Source organism: Hydra vulgaris, chromosome 08 (assembly GCF_038396675.1).
Source record: "Hydra vulgaris chromosome 08, alternate assembly HydraT2T_AEP".
NCBI classification, from domain to species: domain Eukaryota; kingdom Metazoa; phylum Cnidaria; class Hydrozoa; order Anthoathecata; family Hydridae; genus Hydra; species Hydra vulgaris.
The window spans coordinates 46,352,118-46,373,687 of record NC_088927.1 but is presented as its reverse complement, the minus strand read 5'-3'; the positions used below and the strand labels follow the sequence as shown (position 1 = coordinate 46,373,687).

Sequence of the window (21,570 nt, the reverse complement as noted above, 5' to 3'; positions counted from 1 at the left end):
AGATTTGCTTAAATCGTTTATAAAAAATACAAACAAGAGTGGTCCTAAAATTGACCTCGTGGAACACCACATTTTATATTCATATTATCAGTTTTTCCGCAGCTAAATGAAATATATTGTTTCCTATTTGACAAATAGCTTTGAAAACATTTAAAATTTGAGTGCTTAATACCGTAATTTTCTAGTTTATTTAATAGAATATAATGATCAACAGTGTCAAACGCTTTGCTAAGTTCAATAAATACACCTAGCGTATGTTTATTTTCATGAAATGCCTGAAAAATATTTTGAACAAGATGAATAATTGCTTAATCTGTGGAGTGATTTTATTTAAATCCAAATTGTTTGTTATAAAGAATGTTGTTATTTTCTAGAAAGGTAAATAGTCTATGATACATAATGTATTCTAACAGGTTTGTAAGGCATGGTAGCATTGAAATTGGTCTGTAATTGAAAATGCTGGTATTATCTCCAATGAATCAAAAAGTAAATCAAAAAAAGTAAAAAAAGTTAATCAAAAAAAGTAAAAAAAGTTAATCAAAAAAAAAAAAGTAAAAAAAGTTAATCAAAAAAAAAAAGTAAAAAAAGTTAATCAAAAAAAAAAAGTAAAAAAAGTAAATCAAAACTTTTGTCAATAAGCGAAATAAAATTGATAGTTGGTTCACAACCTTGGAGCTCTTTTAATTTTAACTTGTTTGCACAACTATCAAGAGCACCCAGTGGGCACAGGACCTAAATAAGACGTCTTTTGAACGTTCAAAAGAAGTCTAAAACGTTCAAAAGACGTTCAAAAGACGTCTTTTTTACATCTTATGCCCACTGGGCATCTGCAACACTTTGACTTAAGGTTTGTGCTTCCATTTTCACTTTCATTTTTTGTTTTTTCCATTCTATATGGTGTTTTTTCAGTTTATTAGCAGCTTGAAATCCTTCTTTTTATTGAAGCTCATACAATTGTTCAATGAAAGCATAGTTAATAATGCCATTCAGGGGTGGATGCATGATTTTTTGTGGGTGTTGCCTGTTTATTTTTGACTTGCGAAAATATATTCAGCGATATTTTTTTGTAAACCACTCCGACTATATTTTGGCAATTCGTCATAAAAGCGGCATAAGTATTTTATTATTACTTCCTTAGCATTGTTCTCAATAAACCATATAAATCAAAACTAATAAAAATGTTGCCTTGGGAACTCTCTTCTCAAATCAGACATTTTTTACTTGTCTAAAGTGCACCAACGAGAAGGTAAGCCGTAGGAATTTGCAATTTAACTGTAAACTGTCATGTGGTCTAAGGTTGGCTCTCCATTTCTGAAATCTTTCCTTTCTTTTATAGGCAGTTAGTGTAAAGTATTTGTATTGTTGCCTTAGATTAGCCCTACATATATGAATTCTTTCCTTTTCTTGAGAGGCAGTTAGTGTAAAGTATTTGTATTGTTGCCTTAGGTTAGCCCTCCATTTCTCGATTCTTTGTTTTCCTTGATAGGCAGTTTTAACAATTTTTTTGAATATTTTTTTTTTTAAATTTTTTATGTTGGTTTTTTAAATTTTCACTAAATATAAAATAAACTTAATATAAAATAAAATATATGATTATAGTCAATAACGAAAAAAAAAAATTAATAAGTTAATATTAGGTAAAAACCAACTCCAAACGTTGTTCCCCTAAAACTGAAAATTATTCAAAGCTCTTTCTTCATCAGGAGCTATTTCTTGATAAATAAACATCAAAGCTAAAGAATTAAACATTGACTCTGCCATGCATCTTTGCATATAAGCTTTCAGTCTGTCTTAAACCAAAACGCCCCTCTTGCATTTACATATAGTATTTTGAATTGTTCCCATTATTAAAAAACTTTTTCTAATTTTTGGGAACCCTTCATATCAATAGATTTTAAAGTCTCTGTAATAGTGGATGGAATCTCACATTTATACTCCGAAATGTTTCACATAAATCTAATTCAGCATAAATTGATATAGGATGAGGCATATCCGATATACAAAAATGCAAAAATTTCATAAAACATAACTTCCAAAAACATTTTTCTTAATTTTTTTTTATAACAGTTGCAGGTAAACCTTTGTAAACAACAATCTCAATTTTGTTAATTAAGAGATCTAGAAGAGGATATGTGATCGAATATTAGAAAAAATCAGAGTGATAATTAGCTCTATAAATTTGTCTACCAAAAAGCCTTGGTTTAGCACCTAAAACATCAAGAGTCCTAGCTAGATAAAGAACAATTAAGTACCATTCGTTTTGATAAACATTAAGATTTTTTTTTTATATCTAAAATTTGAGTTTTCTAAACAATTTACTTCATTACAATGTTGTGATATATCAAACGCTTTAGTTTGTAGAACAACAGTGATGGCATATAAATAGTCCATTATTTGTTTTGTTAAAGCAAAACTTACAATAAAAGAAAAATTTGTCATAGGATATAAATAACATGAAGCTTTTGAAGAAGCATCAATATTATAATTCTTACCTTCTTGTATGCCATTTCTTCCATTGAATGAAAAACGGAAACATAGTTATCAAACAAAATATGCAAACCTTCTAGTTCAACATGTATCAATTAAATTTGCTTGACCAGGAACATTTAATTTATTGAGACAGCTGGCACGTTAAGGTAATGAGTTAAATAAACGTGATATATCTTTGATTTGATCAAATAAATTTCTAACACTCTGAACATTGAATGATTTACTAATAACTAAATTAAGTTTATGGCATGCACAGTGAACAAAAATAGTCTTTGAACTGATAAATTTATTTCTAGATGAAATACCTTTTAATTTACCAGACATTGCTCTAGCACCATGGCATCCTTGACCTATACATTTTTGGATATCAAAACCATGATCATCAATTGAGAAATTATGTTTGCGCCAAACTAAGACCGTTTGTGTTAGATTTAATAAACCGTAGAAAGTCTTCACAAAAGCATTATCACAGTCAATGTATCTGATTACTATAGAAAGCTGTTCAATATTAGAACAATCAGAGACTCAATCATACTAGATAAAAAATAACCTAACATTTTAATTTTCATAATTAGAACTTTTTCGATTGTTTTTCCAGAGTATTCAATAAGTTCGTTTTGTGCGGTTTTAGATATATAGGTTGCATTTTTAGGAGCAGAACAAATATGGTGCTCAAGAAGTTTAATACCTGCTTCAATACGAAATATTAAAAGCTTTACAAAGTTATTTATACCAATGTTGGATTTACATGTCACTTTGATCTTTGATGATACTTACTGTCATCACTATGACCTCGAAATGCAATATCGTTGCAGTTAAGAAAAATAATTTTTTTTATATTTGGAATCAATTTATTTCCATTACTTATAATAATTTTTATTCTAAGATTATCAATGTAAACTTCAATAAGATTTTTTTTTTGAATTAGATCTAGATTGCGGCACGTTAGGGCAATGCATCGACATTTAATGAAGTCGACAATTATTATTTTGATTTATATAAGCACGAGTTGCATTACCGCATATTGTAAAAGGATTTGAACAAAGTTGATTATTTAGGTATTGTTTGGAATTGTGCTACCCAACAGTGTACATGAAAGGCAGTATGCTCTATCTTCAATCTGCGAGCAAGCTAATCAGGAATATTCAAATAGCCATGTATGAAAGAATAATCGTTTCTTTTTTCTCAAGAAACAGGAAATTGTCAAGAAATATAGTTTTATAAACAAAATAGAACATACAAAAAACGTGTTGAAACTTCTACTTTAAAACATTAAAGTCTTTATTTTCTTTTGGCATAGAAATAAAAGCTTCCATTTCAGAATTTCTTAAAGAAAGATGATCTTTGTCGACAACAGGAAACTTCGAATTTTATTCTTTGATATTATTACAAAGCTTTGCTTTTTAAGTCGTAATATTAGGCAAACGCTTGACTTTAATGGCATTGAATAGCATCAATTTCTTAATTGCAAACAAAAATAAAATTTGTGTTAAAAATTACTTTTAGCTAATTTTTGATAAGCTTTAATTCATTCAAATACTTAAGGCTTTATTCGAATAATTAAGGCGTAACTAGAATAATTAAGGATTCATTATTATATATAAACGGAACCGAGAGAAACCTTTCGATCAAACGTTTCTATAACTTTTTTTGTTGTCTTCCGAAAAATCGGGTCAAATGAATTCTGAAATAATAGGGAATTTTTTGGCCTTAATTACGGCAGCCAAAATAAATACATTGCAATATATATTTATTAAAAGGGTTCTTTCGGTTCCATTAACTTTAAAAAAGAGTCCTGATTAATAGCGGCGTTTTAAAACATGGAGGCGAGCTAAGTCTTTAAAATATTGTTATAGACATGAATTTTTTCTATAAAAGCTTCATTTTTTTTTTTAAAGAACTCATTTATACATAAAGTTGTGGGCAAAAGTCTGTCGTATGCTCAAATATAACTGCATTCTGCTATTTTAAGCTTGTTGAAAGCCTAGAAATGAACCAAAAAGTTATTGGTTTTATTAATTAAACTAATTGAGATAATCTTTTATTTAAAAAAATGAAATAGTTTCATTTCTTATTTGTTTATGTTGTGCTCTTTGTTTACTTTAGATCAATAATTTCTTACCAAAAATGGACTTTTTACCTAAAAAACGTGGTCAGGTTGTTGCATTAGTTAATTCGTGTTTTAAACAAGCAGCTGTGGCACAACATCTTATTGTTTCCCAGCAAGTTTACACTTTACACGGTGGTCCCTGTCAAACTGGTTTCGGGATCATGGGGTAGTGGTTCTAGGTTCTTGCTTGGGGCAGAGTCCAGACCTTACCTTCATTGAAAACTTGTGGCTTATAATGAAACTAAAGATTGACAAAGAGACAAAATGCGGCCGTGGCGCAGTGATTAGAGCGCTAGCTTTATAAGCAGGAGATCCAGGTTCGAAACGAGCTCTGGACATATTTTCGCGTCACGGTAAGGAAGGAGGCGTGAACTTCCTGGTTAAATGCACTTCCGCGGTGCTCTGTGACAAGACCGTTAGGACTTCTTGGGGCACCTAAAATAAAAATTTAAAAAAAAAAAAAAAAAAAAAAAGTTGTGTCATTGACAATGATACGTTGGCGAGAGACATGTAATGTGAAATCAAAACGTCGAACCGGACGCCAAAAGGTTACAACTCCTGCTACAGATCGAGCGATAAAACGACATGTGTTGAAGAATCAAATGATATCATCCTCTGCCGCAGCAATTCAACTGCCACGCAGAGTTAGTTTAAGAACCATTCGACGGCGTTTAAGTGATACTTTTAATCTAAAAGCGTACCGACCTGCGCTTAATCTAAAAGCGAAAACCGCTGTTATAGAAGAAGAACGTTCGTGATTACTTTTTTGCAGTATATTCAAACATTACACTAGTAAAATGTGTAATGAAGTAATGTTTAGTAACAATAACATAAAGTTGTTTTCTGCAGCACCAAGATATGTCCACCGTCCTGCCAATAAAAAATTTGATTCAAAGTTTTGGATACGAACTTTTAAACATTCAGCATACTTGTGGTATAAGGCATCTTTTCACCGTCTGGCCGAGGCTCCCTCTACTTTCTTCCACAAAATACCACTATAAATACACTGAAATAAATTACCATACTGGATGAAAAGCTTTTGAAAGTTATGCAGATTCACAACTGCAAACTGTTTATGCATGACGTTGGTCCCTGTCAAACTGGTTTCGGGATCATAGGGTAGTGGTTCTAGGTTCTTGCCTGGGGCAGAGTCCAGACCTTACCCTCATTGAAAACTTGTGGCTTATAATGAAACTAAAGATTGACAAAGAGAAACCATCAAATTTAGAGGATCTTAATGCCATCATTACACGTGTGTGGAGCACAGACATAACTGTTGATGTTTGTTAAAATCTCGTAAATTCTATGCCTGCAAGAAATGCTGAAGTAATTAAAAATAAGGGGCAGTGTAGCTGATATTAGTGATATGTAAAACTAAAATATATTAATGTTATGTAATTTTAAACAATGTTGTGATAAACTGTGAGATGTGTTGGAGACACTGTGTCCATTTAAACGTTGACTTTGTTGAAAAAACTCGAATACAACAGACATTTGGCCACAACTGTATTATTATGCCATAAATTTAAGTTTAGTACTTTTTATACTATGAAACGGAATTATTTACAATATCTTTGAATATTACTGGCGAATCTAGGGCAACACACGATACCCCCTAGATCCGCCCCTGTCATTGTTATTGTGTTTTAGCAACTTCTTTTTACCAAAGCAATTGCTAACTAATTTTAATATATGGCAAGCATCAAGAATTAAAAATAGTGGTTCTGCTTTTACTGGATGTTTAAAGTATGGTTTTAGATTTTTTATATTATTTAAGTCAACACCAAGAGTTTTCATCATAGACAAATTTGCAACTGTACTATCAGAAGATAAAGAATAACTTGAACTCCAGGGTCATAAACTTTGATTAGACATTCAGAAACAATATTTGTTTTCTCTTTGAGTTAAGTCCGTCTGTTAAAAAATAAGCTATTGGGATCTTCCAATATCTATTAAAAGCAACTAATAACAAAACAAAAGCTTCTTAAGCAACATCAACACTGTCATCGTTAAATCCTGTTCCATAACTAACAAAGCCATAGGATTTATGCACATCCCAATCAGTTTGCTTTCGAATTAACATTTCGTTCATCATCAAACTGCATACAATTTTTATGGTAAATTCATTATTTTTCAGTTTAAAATTTTATAATATGAAGTCAACTAAGATTTACTTTATTTAATTCATCTGTAATTAAAATATGTAAAAACCACAATTGAATAAAAAATTCCTTCGAAGTTATTGTTTTATGCTATACAAAATATACCTTGAAATTAAATTATAAAAATTGTACAGTATATACGCTGAATAAACTATATTTTTCTGTCTAACTCTTTGTCATCAAGGTTAAGTTTGCCCGGCTTCAATTATTTCTACCTATGACCTCTCCAGTAATTTATATATCTACGAGTATATCTTTTTAAAAGCATAACAAACTATATATCAATAGAAAGCTAAACAAATGAACTTTAATTAAATAAGTATTTAACACGCATCATTGAACAATAAGAAATGCTTACTTAAATACTTAAACCATTGTTTTTATAAATAGTAATTCAAACATAAAGTCTAAAACAAAACTCATTTTCTTCAATACCATTCAATTACCATAGTAACTACAAAGCTAAATACTCGTACGTACTACTACAAGTTAAGTTTTATAGTGTTAAAGCTGCTTTATTTTACTAATTACGAACTAAATTTTAAGAAATTTTTTTTATCAAGGATAACTCAAGATTTTTTAACTTTGTCAAGTGATAAGTAATCGTATTTACACATTATGGGTCATGTTTTTACTTGATTATGTAGAGAACTAATTAAACTTAAAAAAAACAAAATATATGTGTATTGAATGAAAATTTATGCACAAAACAGGATAAATTGTAAAGCATACTCAAAAGCCGCTACCATCAGCTCGCGGTCTTAATAAAAAAAATAATCAAAAGCCGCTTTCAGCTGGTTGCGGTAGGGAAAGAGTTAAATTGATATTTATTCAATGAATTATTCATAAGCAGAAGATGTGTCTAGTACTCTGTTAGTCAAATGCAAACGAACAAATCTAATGTGACTCGTTGAATATGAGGGTGATCGAAGGAACTTGAGTAATAGCGAACAGCTTATACACAGTTTTGTTTGTTGTGTTGGTAATTTAAAAAGAATATATTTGCTTTGTTTGGAAAACGCAACTCATTTTGTTTATTATCTCTCATTTTATTAATATAAACACAGACGAGAAACAAGAAGCATGAGCCAATCTCTAATATTATAATAACTCTACATGTTGCCTTTAGCCTGCGAGTGCCACGCTTGCCAGCGAGTGCTACGCTAATTTGCCGTGCAGTTTATGCTCAATTACTGGATATGGAAAATTTTTTAGTGTTATGTATAATATATAATAGAATTATAATGTTACATGAGTTAGATTTTCATATTTTACAGGCAGTTGCCTAGTTTGCCTAGTGCCTAGCGCCGGTGTAGTATGAGATTTTTACTCCCACTTTTTTTTTACTCCCCAGTAAAAATCTGATATGAAATTTTTAGCGCGGAGTAAAAAACGTGTATGAGATTTTTACTCTCTTTATGAGATTTTTACTCTCAAATTAATTTTAGCGAAGTTACAAATAAACAAGACATGCACGCCAGATTTGTTGATATATTTAGTTATTTAAAATATAAAACGTATCCAAAAGAAGTTTTAAGTAAAGGTGATAAAGCCAATTTTAGAAGACAAACAAAGCCATTTATAGTTCATAATAATGAGCTATATCATTTAAATAAAGCTGCAAAGGTATTCTATTATTTCAAAATGTTTTAAACAATTTTGTCATTTTTATCCTGTTATAACTAGAACCTAGTTACCAGATAAACACGAAAATTTATAACTAGATAAACACTAAAAACTTTGTAGTTTTTATTCTCATTATATTTATGGTTTATAGCTTTTTTTTAGAGAAAAGTTATTTGGAGCAGAGATGAACAACAAAACATAATAAAGCTTGTTCATGAAGGAAACGATGTCTCTGTTGAGTCCAAAGCTTTATCTGGTCATACAGGTATTAATAACACTACACATCACATTCAAAGTAGATTTTTTTGGTATGCAATGATAAAAGATATTATAACCTATGTTTCTGAATGTGAACAGTGTCAAAAGTCGAAAAACAGGAAACTTCAGTCAAAACCATTGCTACAAAATGTTTTAATTCCAAAAGGTAATATGAAGCAAGTAGGAATTGATTTAACACAACTACCAGATGTTAATGGCTATAAATATCTGGTTGTATTAGTCGACTACTTCAGTAAATGGGTTGAAGCAGAAGCACTTACTGATAAAACTGCTAGAACTGTGGCTTTTTTTTTGTATAAACAGATATGTCGACATGGTTGTTTTGAAATTCAAATAAATGACCAGGGTCGTGAGTTTGTAAATGAAATTTCTAAAGAACTTTACTCAAAAACAGGAACAATTCAAAGAATTACGAGTGCATATCATCCTCAAGCAAATGGATTAGTAGAGCGACAGAATCAAACAATTGAACGTACATTAGTAAAGGTGCTGGATGAGGCTGCTCTGGAATGGCCATACGTTATTGATAGTGTTTTGCTTTCATTGAGAGTTAGAAAACATAAGTCTACTGGGTTTTCACCATTTTCATTGCTTTACCAAAGGGAAGCAGTTCTTCCTATTGATTTAGATTGCAATTTAATTGATTTTAATGATGATAACGCTCTTAGCAATGATGATTCCTCCAACAAAAAAATAATTTCAGAAACCTTTCATGCAATGAATAAAATGAAGAATGAACTTTTTGATGAAGCCTATCAAAATATAGAAAAATCTCAAAAAAGGCAAAAACTTGATTATGACAGGAGAGTTGCTCCAAATTTTGAAATTAGCATAAATAAAAAAGTTTTGCTAAGAAATAGTAGACGTGATGATAGAAAAGGCGGGAAACTTGTAAAGCCTTGGACTGGACCATATATTGTAACATCCATTTCAAGCACAAATAACTGTACCTTGAAAAATCTAAAGGGTCAAGTTTTAAAAACAAAGTACAACTTGACAAAGTTATGTTTATATAATGAAAAGATAACTGATGGTAAACAAGAAATCACATTCAATCAAATGAATACGCAAATTTCTATTGATAAGATTGGAAAATATGCAACTATTGAAATGAGAACTTCTATTTCTGAAAAATTTGGAATTGGTATTACCAAAAATATATTTACTGCAGATATTAATCTACTTTCATGTCCAAAACAACTACACAGTACCAGAGGCGATGGTAATTGCTTTTTTAGGGCAATATCTTATATCATTACAGGCAGTGAAAGCAGTTATGAAATTATAAGAGAAAAAGTTGTAAGACATATGTGTACCCATATTAATGATAAAATGGCTTCATATATGAATCAATCGGTCATAACATATCTAAATGAAAGTGGTATGAGTGATAATGCAACATGGGCAACTGATGCAGAAATAATTGGGTGTGCCTCATTCATGGGTATTGATATAAAAGTATATAGCAAATATGGTGAGGAATTAAAATGGCTGACTTACCCATGTAGTTTAACACTTACTCAGCTTAGTGAACATGCTATATTCCTTGACAATTCAACTGCAAATCACTTTAATGTTGTACTGTTGTAAAAATATTTTTTTGCAGAAAAATAGTTGTAAATCATCCTCTTCATAACTTTAAGATATATGATTTGTATAAATATTTTTGATTTATTTATTTCTATATAACTTATTTACTATTAAAGGTTTGCTGACTGCAAAATACATATATATATATATATATATATATATATATATATATATATATATATATATATATATATATATATATATATATATATATATATATATATATATATATATATATATATATATATATATATAAATTAGTAAAAAACACTTATCTAACTTTTATCTTCTACTTGAAGTTTCACCATTGCTGGATCATCAGGAAGAGTTACTAAATCTCAAAAAAAATTCAATTTATAGAAAAAAATATTTTACAGGAAGTTATAAATTATTATAAAAAGATTTTTAATTACTATATTTTTTTGTTAACGGGAAGTTACAGAAAGTAATTATTAAATAATTTTCTTTGGAATGGGGATAGTTTAATTTGGTCATTTGTTTTTATAATTTTTTAAGAGGTATTTATTTTCGTGCCTACATTTAGAAATTAATTCAGATTTTTTATTTAATAAATTTTCTTGATTTAAATGAGTAATTATTTCAAATTTTTCTTGCAAACATAGCATACATTTTTTGGAAATATTATTATAGGCAGGGGCAAATTTTAGAATAGACCATTGTAAATTTTTATTTTTTTCTTTTAAATCCCAAATATATTTTGACAGCAGTCTCTTGAATATTTTTTGTGTTTAAACGATTGTTTGTGGTTGGCATAACGTTTTTTCCATTCCCCCTCGGTTAAGCCAATATATTGTTTATCAGGGTTATTTTGTGAGGAAACAATGCACTTGTAAATTACATTTTTCGAAAGGCATTTTCCATTTAGAGGGCAATCTATTTTTTGATTACAATTACAATAATCAGTGTTTTTTTCTTTTATATGTTCATTTTAATTTATTAACGCGTAGTTGTGGCCTTTTATAATTCTTTATAAATTTTTTGTACATATATAGATATATATATTTTGACAGTGCCAAAGTTCCTTGAATAATTTAAATTTATTTGCTTTAATTTCTAGGACCTAACAAATAAATTGTAATAATTTCTTTGTTAATATTTTCTTTCCGAGATATGAAATATAATAGGCGGTGTGAATAAAAATGAGCAATTGCTTTTGCTATGTGTTTTAGGAGCAATTACTTTTACGTATAGTGGAGCAATTGCTCCGAAAACACATAGCAAAATCAATTGCTCATTTTTATTCACAACGCCTAGTGTAATAATCAATACTCCTAGCATTTGTGCCCATATTTATGGTAAGGTATGGGTTTTATTGCACTATTTTCCATAACAATTTAAATATCGTTTTTTCAAGGCCGTCAAGGGGAAAAAAACTCATTTAATATTAAGTTTAAATTTAAAGTTTAAAACAAATTTATTTATGTTATGTAAGTTTAAAACAAATTTATCACTATCGGGAATAGGATATGAATTTTACAGATACGTGCGTACTTAATCCGTTTTAATTAAAATAATAAAACAATTTTTACTTCCATTATGATTTTAATTCCTTATATTGAAATGTAGGAAATAAATTATTTTTAAAAGTTGTTTGCTACTATATGTAACTTAAAATTTTAGTTAACAATAAAATTATTATTAAAAGTTTAACTTTTAATAGCGCTATATAAACATAACGGTGAAAACATCTAAAGGGAGTAAAAATCTCATAAAGAGAGTAAAAATCTCATACGCGTTTTTTACTCCGCGGTAAAAATTTCATATCAGATTTTTACTGGGGAGTAAAAAAAAAGTGGGAGTAAAAATCTCATACTACACCGGCCCTGCTTCTATTTATGGATTTTATTATTATTGAATTTAAATGTTTTTTTTTTAAATAAAGTTTAAACTCAAATATAAACTTAAGATAGATTGAAAATAATTTATTATAAAAATCAATATAATAAAGTTTATTGATGATATAACCTCTCTCTCAAAACGGTATGTATATGTATGTGATATTTCTTTTTTTCTTTTTTTGCTATTGTAGAAAATGTGAGCAGTTTAGCAATTTGCTACTTTAAGTATTAAAACTTATATAATACAATACGATTACGATTAATAAAAATGGTGCTCGGTAAAAATACATTATGTCTTCTTCTTGCTCCAGCTATATATTTTTTTGTATATGAATGTATGTATATAAAAGCTGTATTTATAGTGAAAGACAAAATAAATTTAAAAAAACTATTTGCACTGATTATAGTTACATAAAATTACTTTATTATTTATATACATTGTTATAGTGCTATTATTCGTTATGATTTACAGGAAATGAGAAAGTACACAGATGCACATGCTAAAACTTCAGCACAAAACCATCTTTCATTAGCATTGACTAAATTAACGCTTCTTGAAAAAAACTTTGACTCTACGGAAAAAGAAAAGGTAATGCAAATTATTTGAATAGAAAATTAATTTTACAAAAAATAACTTTTTTAAAAGAAAAATTTAATAAAAATAAAAAAACTAATCATTTTAAACATATTGCTGAACACCAAACAATGTGTATTATGTGGACGTAAAAAACAAAACTTAGTAAAGTAAACTGATATAAACAAATTAAAAAGAAAGAAAAAAAGCAATGAGAAACTATATTTAGAGAGAGAGAGAGAGAGAGAGAGAGAGAGGAAAAGAGAGAGAGGAAAAGAGAGAGAGAGAGAGAGAGAGAGAGAGAGAGAGAGAGAGAGAGAGAGAGAGGGAGAGAGAGACAGAAACTATACTTTTATAAAAATAAAATATATCTTGTCTTTAAAGTTGTATTTTGGTTTTTTTTGCAATACATCCATATATGCATTGCAAAATAACATAAAATAGCAACTTTATTTTTTTAAAGTTATATACTTACGGAAAATTTATTTACGGAAATATATTTAAATATATTTACGGAAAATTTATCACTATATATTTACTTATATCTGTAATCAAATTGCTAATATTAGTGAGTTATATACGTATAAATTTATTATATTAAAAAAAGTAATTAAAGAGATCGGACGTGTTATTGGAGCTTAATAAAGTTATTCAGTTTTTTGGTATATGTATACAAAATACTTTGTATATTGTTTTCACCGTTTGGAGCAGATTTATCGGTTACTAATACTGGTCTACTGGTATACTTTTCTGCTTTCACGCTTTGCTTTGGTATCTGCTTTCACGCATGCTTTCACGCATGCTTTGGTATACTTTTCTGGCTCTGCTTTCACGCATGCTTTGGTATACTTTTCTGCTTTCACGCTGTGATTTTTAACAGAACTGGTAAACTCAAGTTATAAATTTAGTTTCAACTTAGCTTTATTTAATCTAATATCACATATTAATATATCCAACCAACCGTATCAACTCTGAAGTATATACTCCCGAGGGACAATTTAAATCTTATCTCAATTAACAACAAATATCGTAAAAAATAAAAATAAAATTGGCTGCTTGGATACCGTCACCACAAATAATGGTAACCAAGACGGAAATAGAAGCGCTAATCAAGAGAATATTTGTTCTTGAAACAACGATTGTTGTGAAAGATAATCAAATTGTGGAATTAGAGAAAAGAGTTAAAACGCTGGAGAACAAAACAACAAATGCTGTGACTTCAACAGTGAACATTGGAAATGATTGGGTTAATGTGGTGTCGCGAACTCAAAAAAACCGAAAGAACAACTAGTCGTGGTTAACGCAGCAATTAATAAGCAGGAGGAGCGAAAGAAACGCGAAAAGAACGTCATTATATATGGAATTAAAGAGTCGAGCAAAACTGAGAGCAAAGATAAAATTGAAGAAGACAAGAAAGCAATTGAGGACTTACTAAAAACAATAGGAAACGAAAATGTTAAACCGATACATTTAAAGAGATTCAAATCAAAAAACGCTGCCAAACCAGGCCCGATTCTACTCGAGTTATCTGAAGGCAAAAGAAACCCTCTCTTACTCGCGTCAAAAAAGCTAAGAGAAAAGCAAGATTTTATAGAAGTCTATATATGCCCAGACTTGACAGAGACCGAGAGACTACAGGACTTTGAGTTGAGGAAGAAACAAAACGACTTAAATTCGAAGCTTGACGCCGACTCGCCCTTTCGATATGCGATTCGTGGAAACGAGATTGTGCGATTTAAAAAACAACTATTGAGAAAAAAAAATGAAAGCGAAAAAAAGCTAAAATTTATCGTATTTATCCTGTATATATTTGAACGCCACTTCACTAAACAACAAGTTTGAGGAATTTAAAGTATTGTGTCACCTGAATGAACCAAACATAATCGGAGTAACGGAAACATGGTTTAGTGAAACTTCAATTACGTGTGTGGAAAATTTTTGCTTATATCGTAGCGACAGAAAAGATGGCCGCGTGGGCGGAGGAGTATGTATTTACGTGAATAGCGAAATAACGTCTTATGAAGTAAATAAAAAATGGCTATTGACGACCTACTTAGAACAAATGTGGACTGTACTAGTTTTCGGGAACGACAAATATTTGGTAGGATGTATATACCGACCAAACGATGTGGTAGATATGGAACTGTTCAGAAATGTTTTCAGAACTGCAAGAGAATATGTGGACAAACGGGGTTTTAAAGATTTTTTAATAATGGGTGACTTTAATTTTCCTAAAATTGAATGGTCAGATGGAGCAGTTCATGCAACAAATTCCAGTGAACACTCGATAGAACATCATTTCTCGGAAATAATAAACGACGAATTTCTAATTCAGCACGTCGCAATACCTACTTTTCAACTAAACGAATCAACGTACGAGAATACATTGGACTTACTGTTCACAGTAAACGAACAAAGATTATTTCAAGTTGAGACAAATGCGGTATTAGGGAATATAAGCAAAGGACATCTTGTAATTTGCTCTAAATATGCACTCAATCACCATGAGACAAAAACTGTAGCTAGCAATCGGAAATATATTTAAAAAAAAACTGACTTCGCAGGAATGAACAAATTTTTTACAGATACAGACTGGGTAAACATTTTTGATGCAATTAATGTCCAGGAGATGTACGAAACGCTCATTTTTTATGTTAACGAAGCTTGTCAAAAATATATACCGTGTCACAGCTCGAAAAACAGGACTCGTAAAAGAATATTTTGGATTGACAATGAACTAAAAGAACTTGTGAAGAACAAAAGACGAATGAGACATTTAAACTGTTGCACAAATTAGAAAAACAAAAATATGGTAAACGAATACAAAGCATTGTGTAAAATAGTTAAAATTGAAACGAGAAAAGCCAGAAAAAAATACGAACGCGAACTGGTCTACAAATCGATTAGAAACAAAAAGATACTATTTAAATATGTGAACGATCAACAAAATGTAAAGAGCTCAATTAAAGCGATAAAAAACGTCGAAGGAAATGTTACAAATACGACTAGTGAGATTGTTGACATTTTAAACGAAAATTTTCAAAACTCTTTCACTAGAGAGGGCGACCAAGTATTACCAGAATTCGGATCGATTTGTGGGGGTAAATATTTAGATTTTGACGAGAGTGCAATTAATTACAGTGACGTAGAAACAAGATTAAGCAAATTATCCATTGAGAAATCATGTGGAGTTGATCAATTGAGTACTATCATTTTAAAAAATTGCGCTGAAGGACTAGCAATGCCAATCACATTGATATTTATGTCTTCAATTGATAAGAGCGAACTACCTAAGCAATGGAAATTTGCTAACATTACCCCAATCTTTAAGAACAAAGGCAGTAAGCTAGAAGCGAATAATTTTCGACCAGTATCACTGACTTCTGTGCCGTGTAAAATTCTGGAGAGCATAATAAAAGACTCACTTTTGGCACATTTTACGAACAATACATTTTTATCGAAGTGTCAACATGGATTTGTTAAATCTAGATCACGCACGACAAATCTCATGGAAACTGTGGATTATTAAACAGAAAATATCGCACTGAATCGTCCGGTAGATGTGGTTTATTTAGACTTTGCGAAAGCTTTCGACACAGTGCCGCACAAAAGACTAGTTTTAAAAATAAAAGCGTATGGAATTACAGGAAAGCTGCTAAAGTGGTTAGAGGAATTTTTAAAAGATAGAAAGCAACACGTAGTCAACGGTGATACTGTTTCGAGCTGGCGCGATATCTACAGCGGAGTTCCGCAGGGATCGGTAATTGGCCCGATATTGTTTATTTTGTTTATAAATGACCTCCCGGATAGAATACAAAATGTAGCCAAGCTCTATGCAGATAACACCAAAATAATGATCGATGTGAACTCAAAAGAGAAAATAAACAGTCTTCAACGAGATATAAACAGTGCTTGGGACTGGTCTAAAGAATGGTTAGTGAAATTCAATAAAGAAAAATGCGAAATAATACATTATGGAAGTAACAATCCAAAACACGATTATTCTATGGATAATGTTGTCCTAGGAAAAACTACTATTCAAAAAGATCTAGGCGTATTATTCTCAGCAAACATGAAATGGAGACAGCAAATTGTATCTTGCAGCTCGAAGGCAAATAAAATGCTGGGAATGATTAAAAACACATTTGTGAAACTGGATGTGCAGACTCTTAAAGTCTTATACGTGACGTTTGTTCGCCCAATAATTGAATTCGCGGTTCCAGTGTGGTCCCCTCAGCTTAAAGGAGAAATAGAACTGCTCAAGAAAGTTCAACACAGGGCTACGAGACTCAATCCGAATCTGGCAAAAATGAAATACGAGGAAAGACTGGAAATTCTTGGCCTCAGCCCATTATGTGAACGCAGACTTCGTGGAGATTTGATCCAGACTTATAAGTTATTAAATAAGATTGAAAATGTGGACTTTTTAAACGGTTTCAAGCCTAATGATTTTCAATTATCTAGAGGAAACGGTGTCAGGTTTGAACGCGAAAAAACAAAGTGCAACTTAAGACACTCGTTCTTTACTAACAGAATAACAAAACCATGGAATAAACTACCTAAAAATGTAGTTAATGCAAAATCAGTAAACAGTTTTAAAGCACAATTAGACAATTGGCTCCTTTTAAATATGCTTTGTACACGAAATAATTTGTGTTAGACTAGGTTAAACATTGATTTCAATTGGCATCTGATTACAATGATCACTGATTTTATTGGAAAAAAAACTAAACTGTCCAGTTGTTTCATTTGGAACAGGAATTGGCGGAACATTGGTTTCATTTAAAACTGGAATAGGAACTATGGATTCATTTCGCATCGGAACAGAGTCATCTGTTTCTAAAATGGCATTAGTACATGAAATCTGTTTAAGTTTGAATTCTTTATACAATTTATACAAAGGATCTGGGATGCCCTAGCCATTTTGAATGCAGAAATTGAACGACGTTAACTGCTTATGAATTAAATAGGTATCTCATATCAAAGAGGCACTTACTATTGTCAAGGTTTACCAAATTATAATCTATTTTACATTCAGACATGCTTTGAGGTTTATTTGTGCCAAATTCTGCTTTAAAATCAACTTCCTCTTCTGTTGTATTTTCAAATGCGGTAGTGGTGTCGTGGTAGAGCGCCTGCTTTATAAGTGAGAGGTTCCGAGTTCAATCCCCACCACGTCCCTGGTAGTACCGCGCTCTACTTGTTTCTCCACGCAGCGGCCTTGTTCGTCAAGGTTCGTGTTTCGGAATTATAAAGTTGAGAGAGGGTTATAACCACAATGAGCCTCCTCATCTGAAGTGGCCTTTTTGGCCTAGGGGAGGTGAAGTAACACAAAAAAAAAAAAAAAAATCTTGTTATTCTACTTTCAGTTTTGATTGAGTGCAGACGTGATTCTTTTTTTTTTTTTTTTTTTTTTTAGATTATTCACCTCCCCAAGGCCTGAGGGGGGCCACTACAGTCGAGGAGGCTACTCATTTTTTTTGTGTTTTTTATTTTTTAGTTGTTATTCGTGGTACAACCCTCTCTCAACTCTTTAACTCCGAAACGCGAATCTTGCCGAGCAAGGCTGCTGCGCGGAGAAACTAAGTTGAGCGCGGTACTTCCAGGGACTTCCAGGATATTCAAACAGATTATTTTTGTCAAGTAGTTGTTCTATGGAATAGACAGAATTAGGTAAGTAAGCTGTGCTTGGAACAGCAGACAGATTATATGGATAAATGCCACACGATTAAAACCCGGGAATAATATTGTCAGCTATAAGGGCTTGATCCCAGGCTATCCTAAAAAGCCCACAAAAATTTAACATGTCAAAAGTAACTCCAGGATATTCATTCATTAATTCCTGACAAATTGTGCGGTCTAGAGGCTGGAGCCAATGGCAACAATGTGCTGGCATTTCCACAATACGAATGTTATTTTTGATTGCAACAAAAAATATCCCAACAGAGTTATGAGAGTCGTGACTATTAACTATGAGAACTTGTGGTCTATCTCTACCTATATTAGGGAAGAGAGAATTGGTGAACCAAAGAAATGCAACTCCTTGCTTTGTCCAAACTGTTTCACTAAAACTTCAATTTGAGCCTGATGGGACATGTGCAGTATTAAAAGAATGAAGAGATATAATCTTTTTGCCTAATGCTGCCAAATGTTGAGGTACTAAACCACCAGCAGCATTTACAACAGCAATTATGGATAAGGTTTCAAGTTTTACAGATCTGCGAGTTTGAAGGTGTTTTGTACCTTTTTTTGCAATTACTTTTGGAGGTTTAAAATCCATTTGTAGTCCAAACTCATCCATATTCCAAATCAATGAAGGCTTCAAAAGAGCATGTGTGTACCTCAAAACTTCATGTAACTTCATAGAAATAATTAGCTACTTTTAGTACAGACATGCATTGATGGCGAACTGATGAAGTACCTTCAGGCTTTCACAAAACTAAATTTGTATCTCGCTGATTAAATAAGCGCCACCATTTTTCTAATAAAGTTGAACGTTTAAACTTTAAATTGTATTTTATGGCTAAATCTGAAGCATAATTTATAATTTGTTTTTTTTCAGAATCCAAATCCAAGGGCAGCTCTTGTTACTGCATATTCAAGTAATTTTAACTCTAAATTTGTAGATAATATTGGACTTGGTCCGGGCTTGACGCCAAGAACTGAATCTCCCTTAAAATATTTACCAAGGGTTGACCGAGGAATACTAAACTCTATTGCAGTTTCTCGTTGCGACATTAAGTTATTTTGAACAGCTGCGATTGCGTTTTTCATGTAACTATCGGACCACTGGAATCTCTTTACTTTTGTCACATTCTGGTTCAATTTTGATTTTTTTTGATGATTTTTGTCGTTTTTCCCATAATTACTCAAATTAACTAAAAGATAGAGTATACTAAGTACAATAGTTGACCTTACATATATCTAACCTAAATATTTTATCATAACATACACAGATGTCACAAACAAAAACATATACAAGCATAAAATATGCTTATCATACACATCTATGCATCAATATAACAGACATAGCATATATAAGTACAATCGTTGAATACAACATAATTAGATACAATTTTGGTAGAATTTCATTGGTTTGCGGGCATCAAATTAAATATAGAAAAGCATATAATACGAAATTACATATTTACAAACATTACATAATACATATATACTATGTTATATTTTATATTACATATTCACATAGTATGTATATATGTGTATGTAATGTTTGTAAATATGTAATTGCATTTTTGTTTTTAAAATTATTATGTATATAGTAATTATTAAAAACAAGTTTTTTTTTTGAATATAAATTATATAATAAATATTCAAACCATTATTTTAAATATTTACAAACATTATATAATATAAATGTACATACTTACAAACATTACAAACATTGTAAATATGTAATAAACACAGTAAAGTAAAAATTAATTGTATTTAGTAGTTATACACTGTAAAGTAAATAATAACTATATTTAATAATAGGACAATAGTTTAATTCATTGTGTATAAACTATAATATTGTTTATAATATAGTCTATATACATACATATAGTCTATGCATATATAGATTGTGCATATATACACATAGTTTATATATAAACTATGACATGGTATATAGTATAGTCTATATACGCAATAAATTAAACTATTGTCCTAATAATAGCCACATCGGTTACAAATAGGAGCAGTGGCTCTTATTTGGTCAAACGAGTGGCTATTATTAAGACCTATTTGAAATCTGAAAGTTAAGGCTTTATTTATTCTTCTGTCTATCGTATATTGACTAACAAAACAGTTTACATTTCAATATTAATGTAACATAACAAATCAAAATATACCAAAAACCAGTATAATATACCAGTAACAGAATAAATATTGGTTTAAACGCGTCTCAAAGTTGCTTGAAACAAACCAAATATTATTACTGACGGTATAAAATATTTACTTAAATTAACTTTGATAAAAATAAGATTTCTTTAAAATCAAAACTGAATGAAGTATTTTTAAGCGTTTGAACAAAACATAGCTTTATTAGAGAAACACAAAATTATATTTATCAATAGCAAAAATGTTCGGCCAAATAAGTAAATTTAATAAAATTGGGCTCAAATTTGGCTCTTAATAAGACACGGCCATTATTAGGGCGCTTTACCCTACAGTGCTTGTAAAAAAAAGGTTGCTTTAGTAAAAAATTGAGTACATTTACTCTTCCAAATTATCATAAATTCCCATTCATATTTTTTAAAGACTTTTTTTCGAACAACAATTTGTGAAGAAAAAATTTTAATTTTCATTCGTTCTACTTTCTATTTGGTCCAACTATTCTTCATAATTATTTTAATAATTTATATGTTAGTTTGAAAATTTCCTATAAAATGATCATTAAAAATAAGTCACATTCAATGCCTTTTTAAATAGTTTAAGATAAACTAAAAGTAAATATACATAGAAATGAACCGTTAAGCAGTAAGCAAAGCAACAATGTGGCGAATAATAGGTATAAAGTATGGCTCAATGATCAGTAATAGAAAAATAGCAAGAAAATTTAAAGATTCAGGAATTCGCGTCAGATATTCTCTAAAGATATTTAAAACAACAGTTGGCATCCAACGTCATTCATAATTAGGAAGGATTAAAAAAGTTACTTAACGCAAAAGGGGGCTAGTTTTACTTAAAGTAAGAGCCAATCCGGAGATTAGTTATCTTGAACTCACCGACGTATTCAGCAAAAATCTCCTCAAAATGCAGTTAAAAACTTTTTACTAAGGAAAAATGATTGTGTCAATGCAGCTGTTAGAAAACTTATGTAGTAGGCCAGAGATTAATTAACAAGATTTAGCTGGTGTAAAGAAAAAATTTAATTGTCTT

The 21,570-nt window shown here is 30.5% G+C and overlaps 1 protein-coding gene across 1 annotated transcript in view; it reads left to right on the top strand.

Annotated features, from left to right (window-relative positions):
* LOC136083898 (uncharacterized) overlaps positions 1-21,570 on the top strand; it is a 74,875-nt gene that overhangs the window by 34,330 nt on the left and 18,975 nt on the right. The window contains exon 7 of the mRNA XM_065803816.1: positions 12,589-12,705. Within this exon, the coding sequence (XP_065659888.1) occupies positions 12,589-12,705 (117 nt within the window). The remainder of the gene's footprint in view (positions 1-12,588; positions 12,706-21,570) is intronic.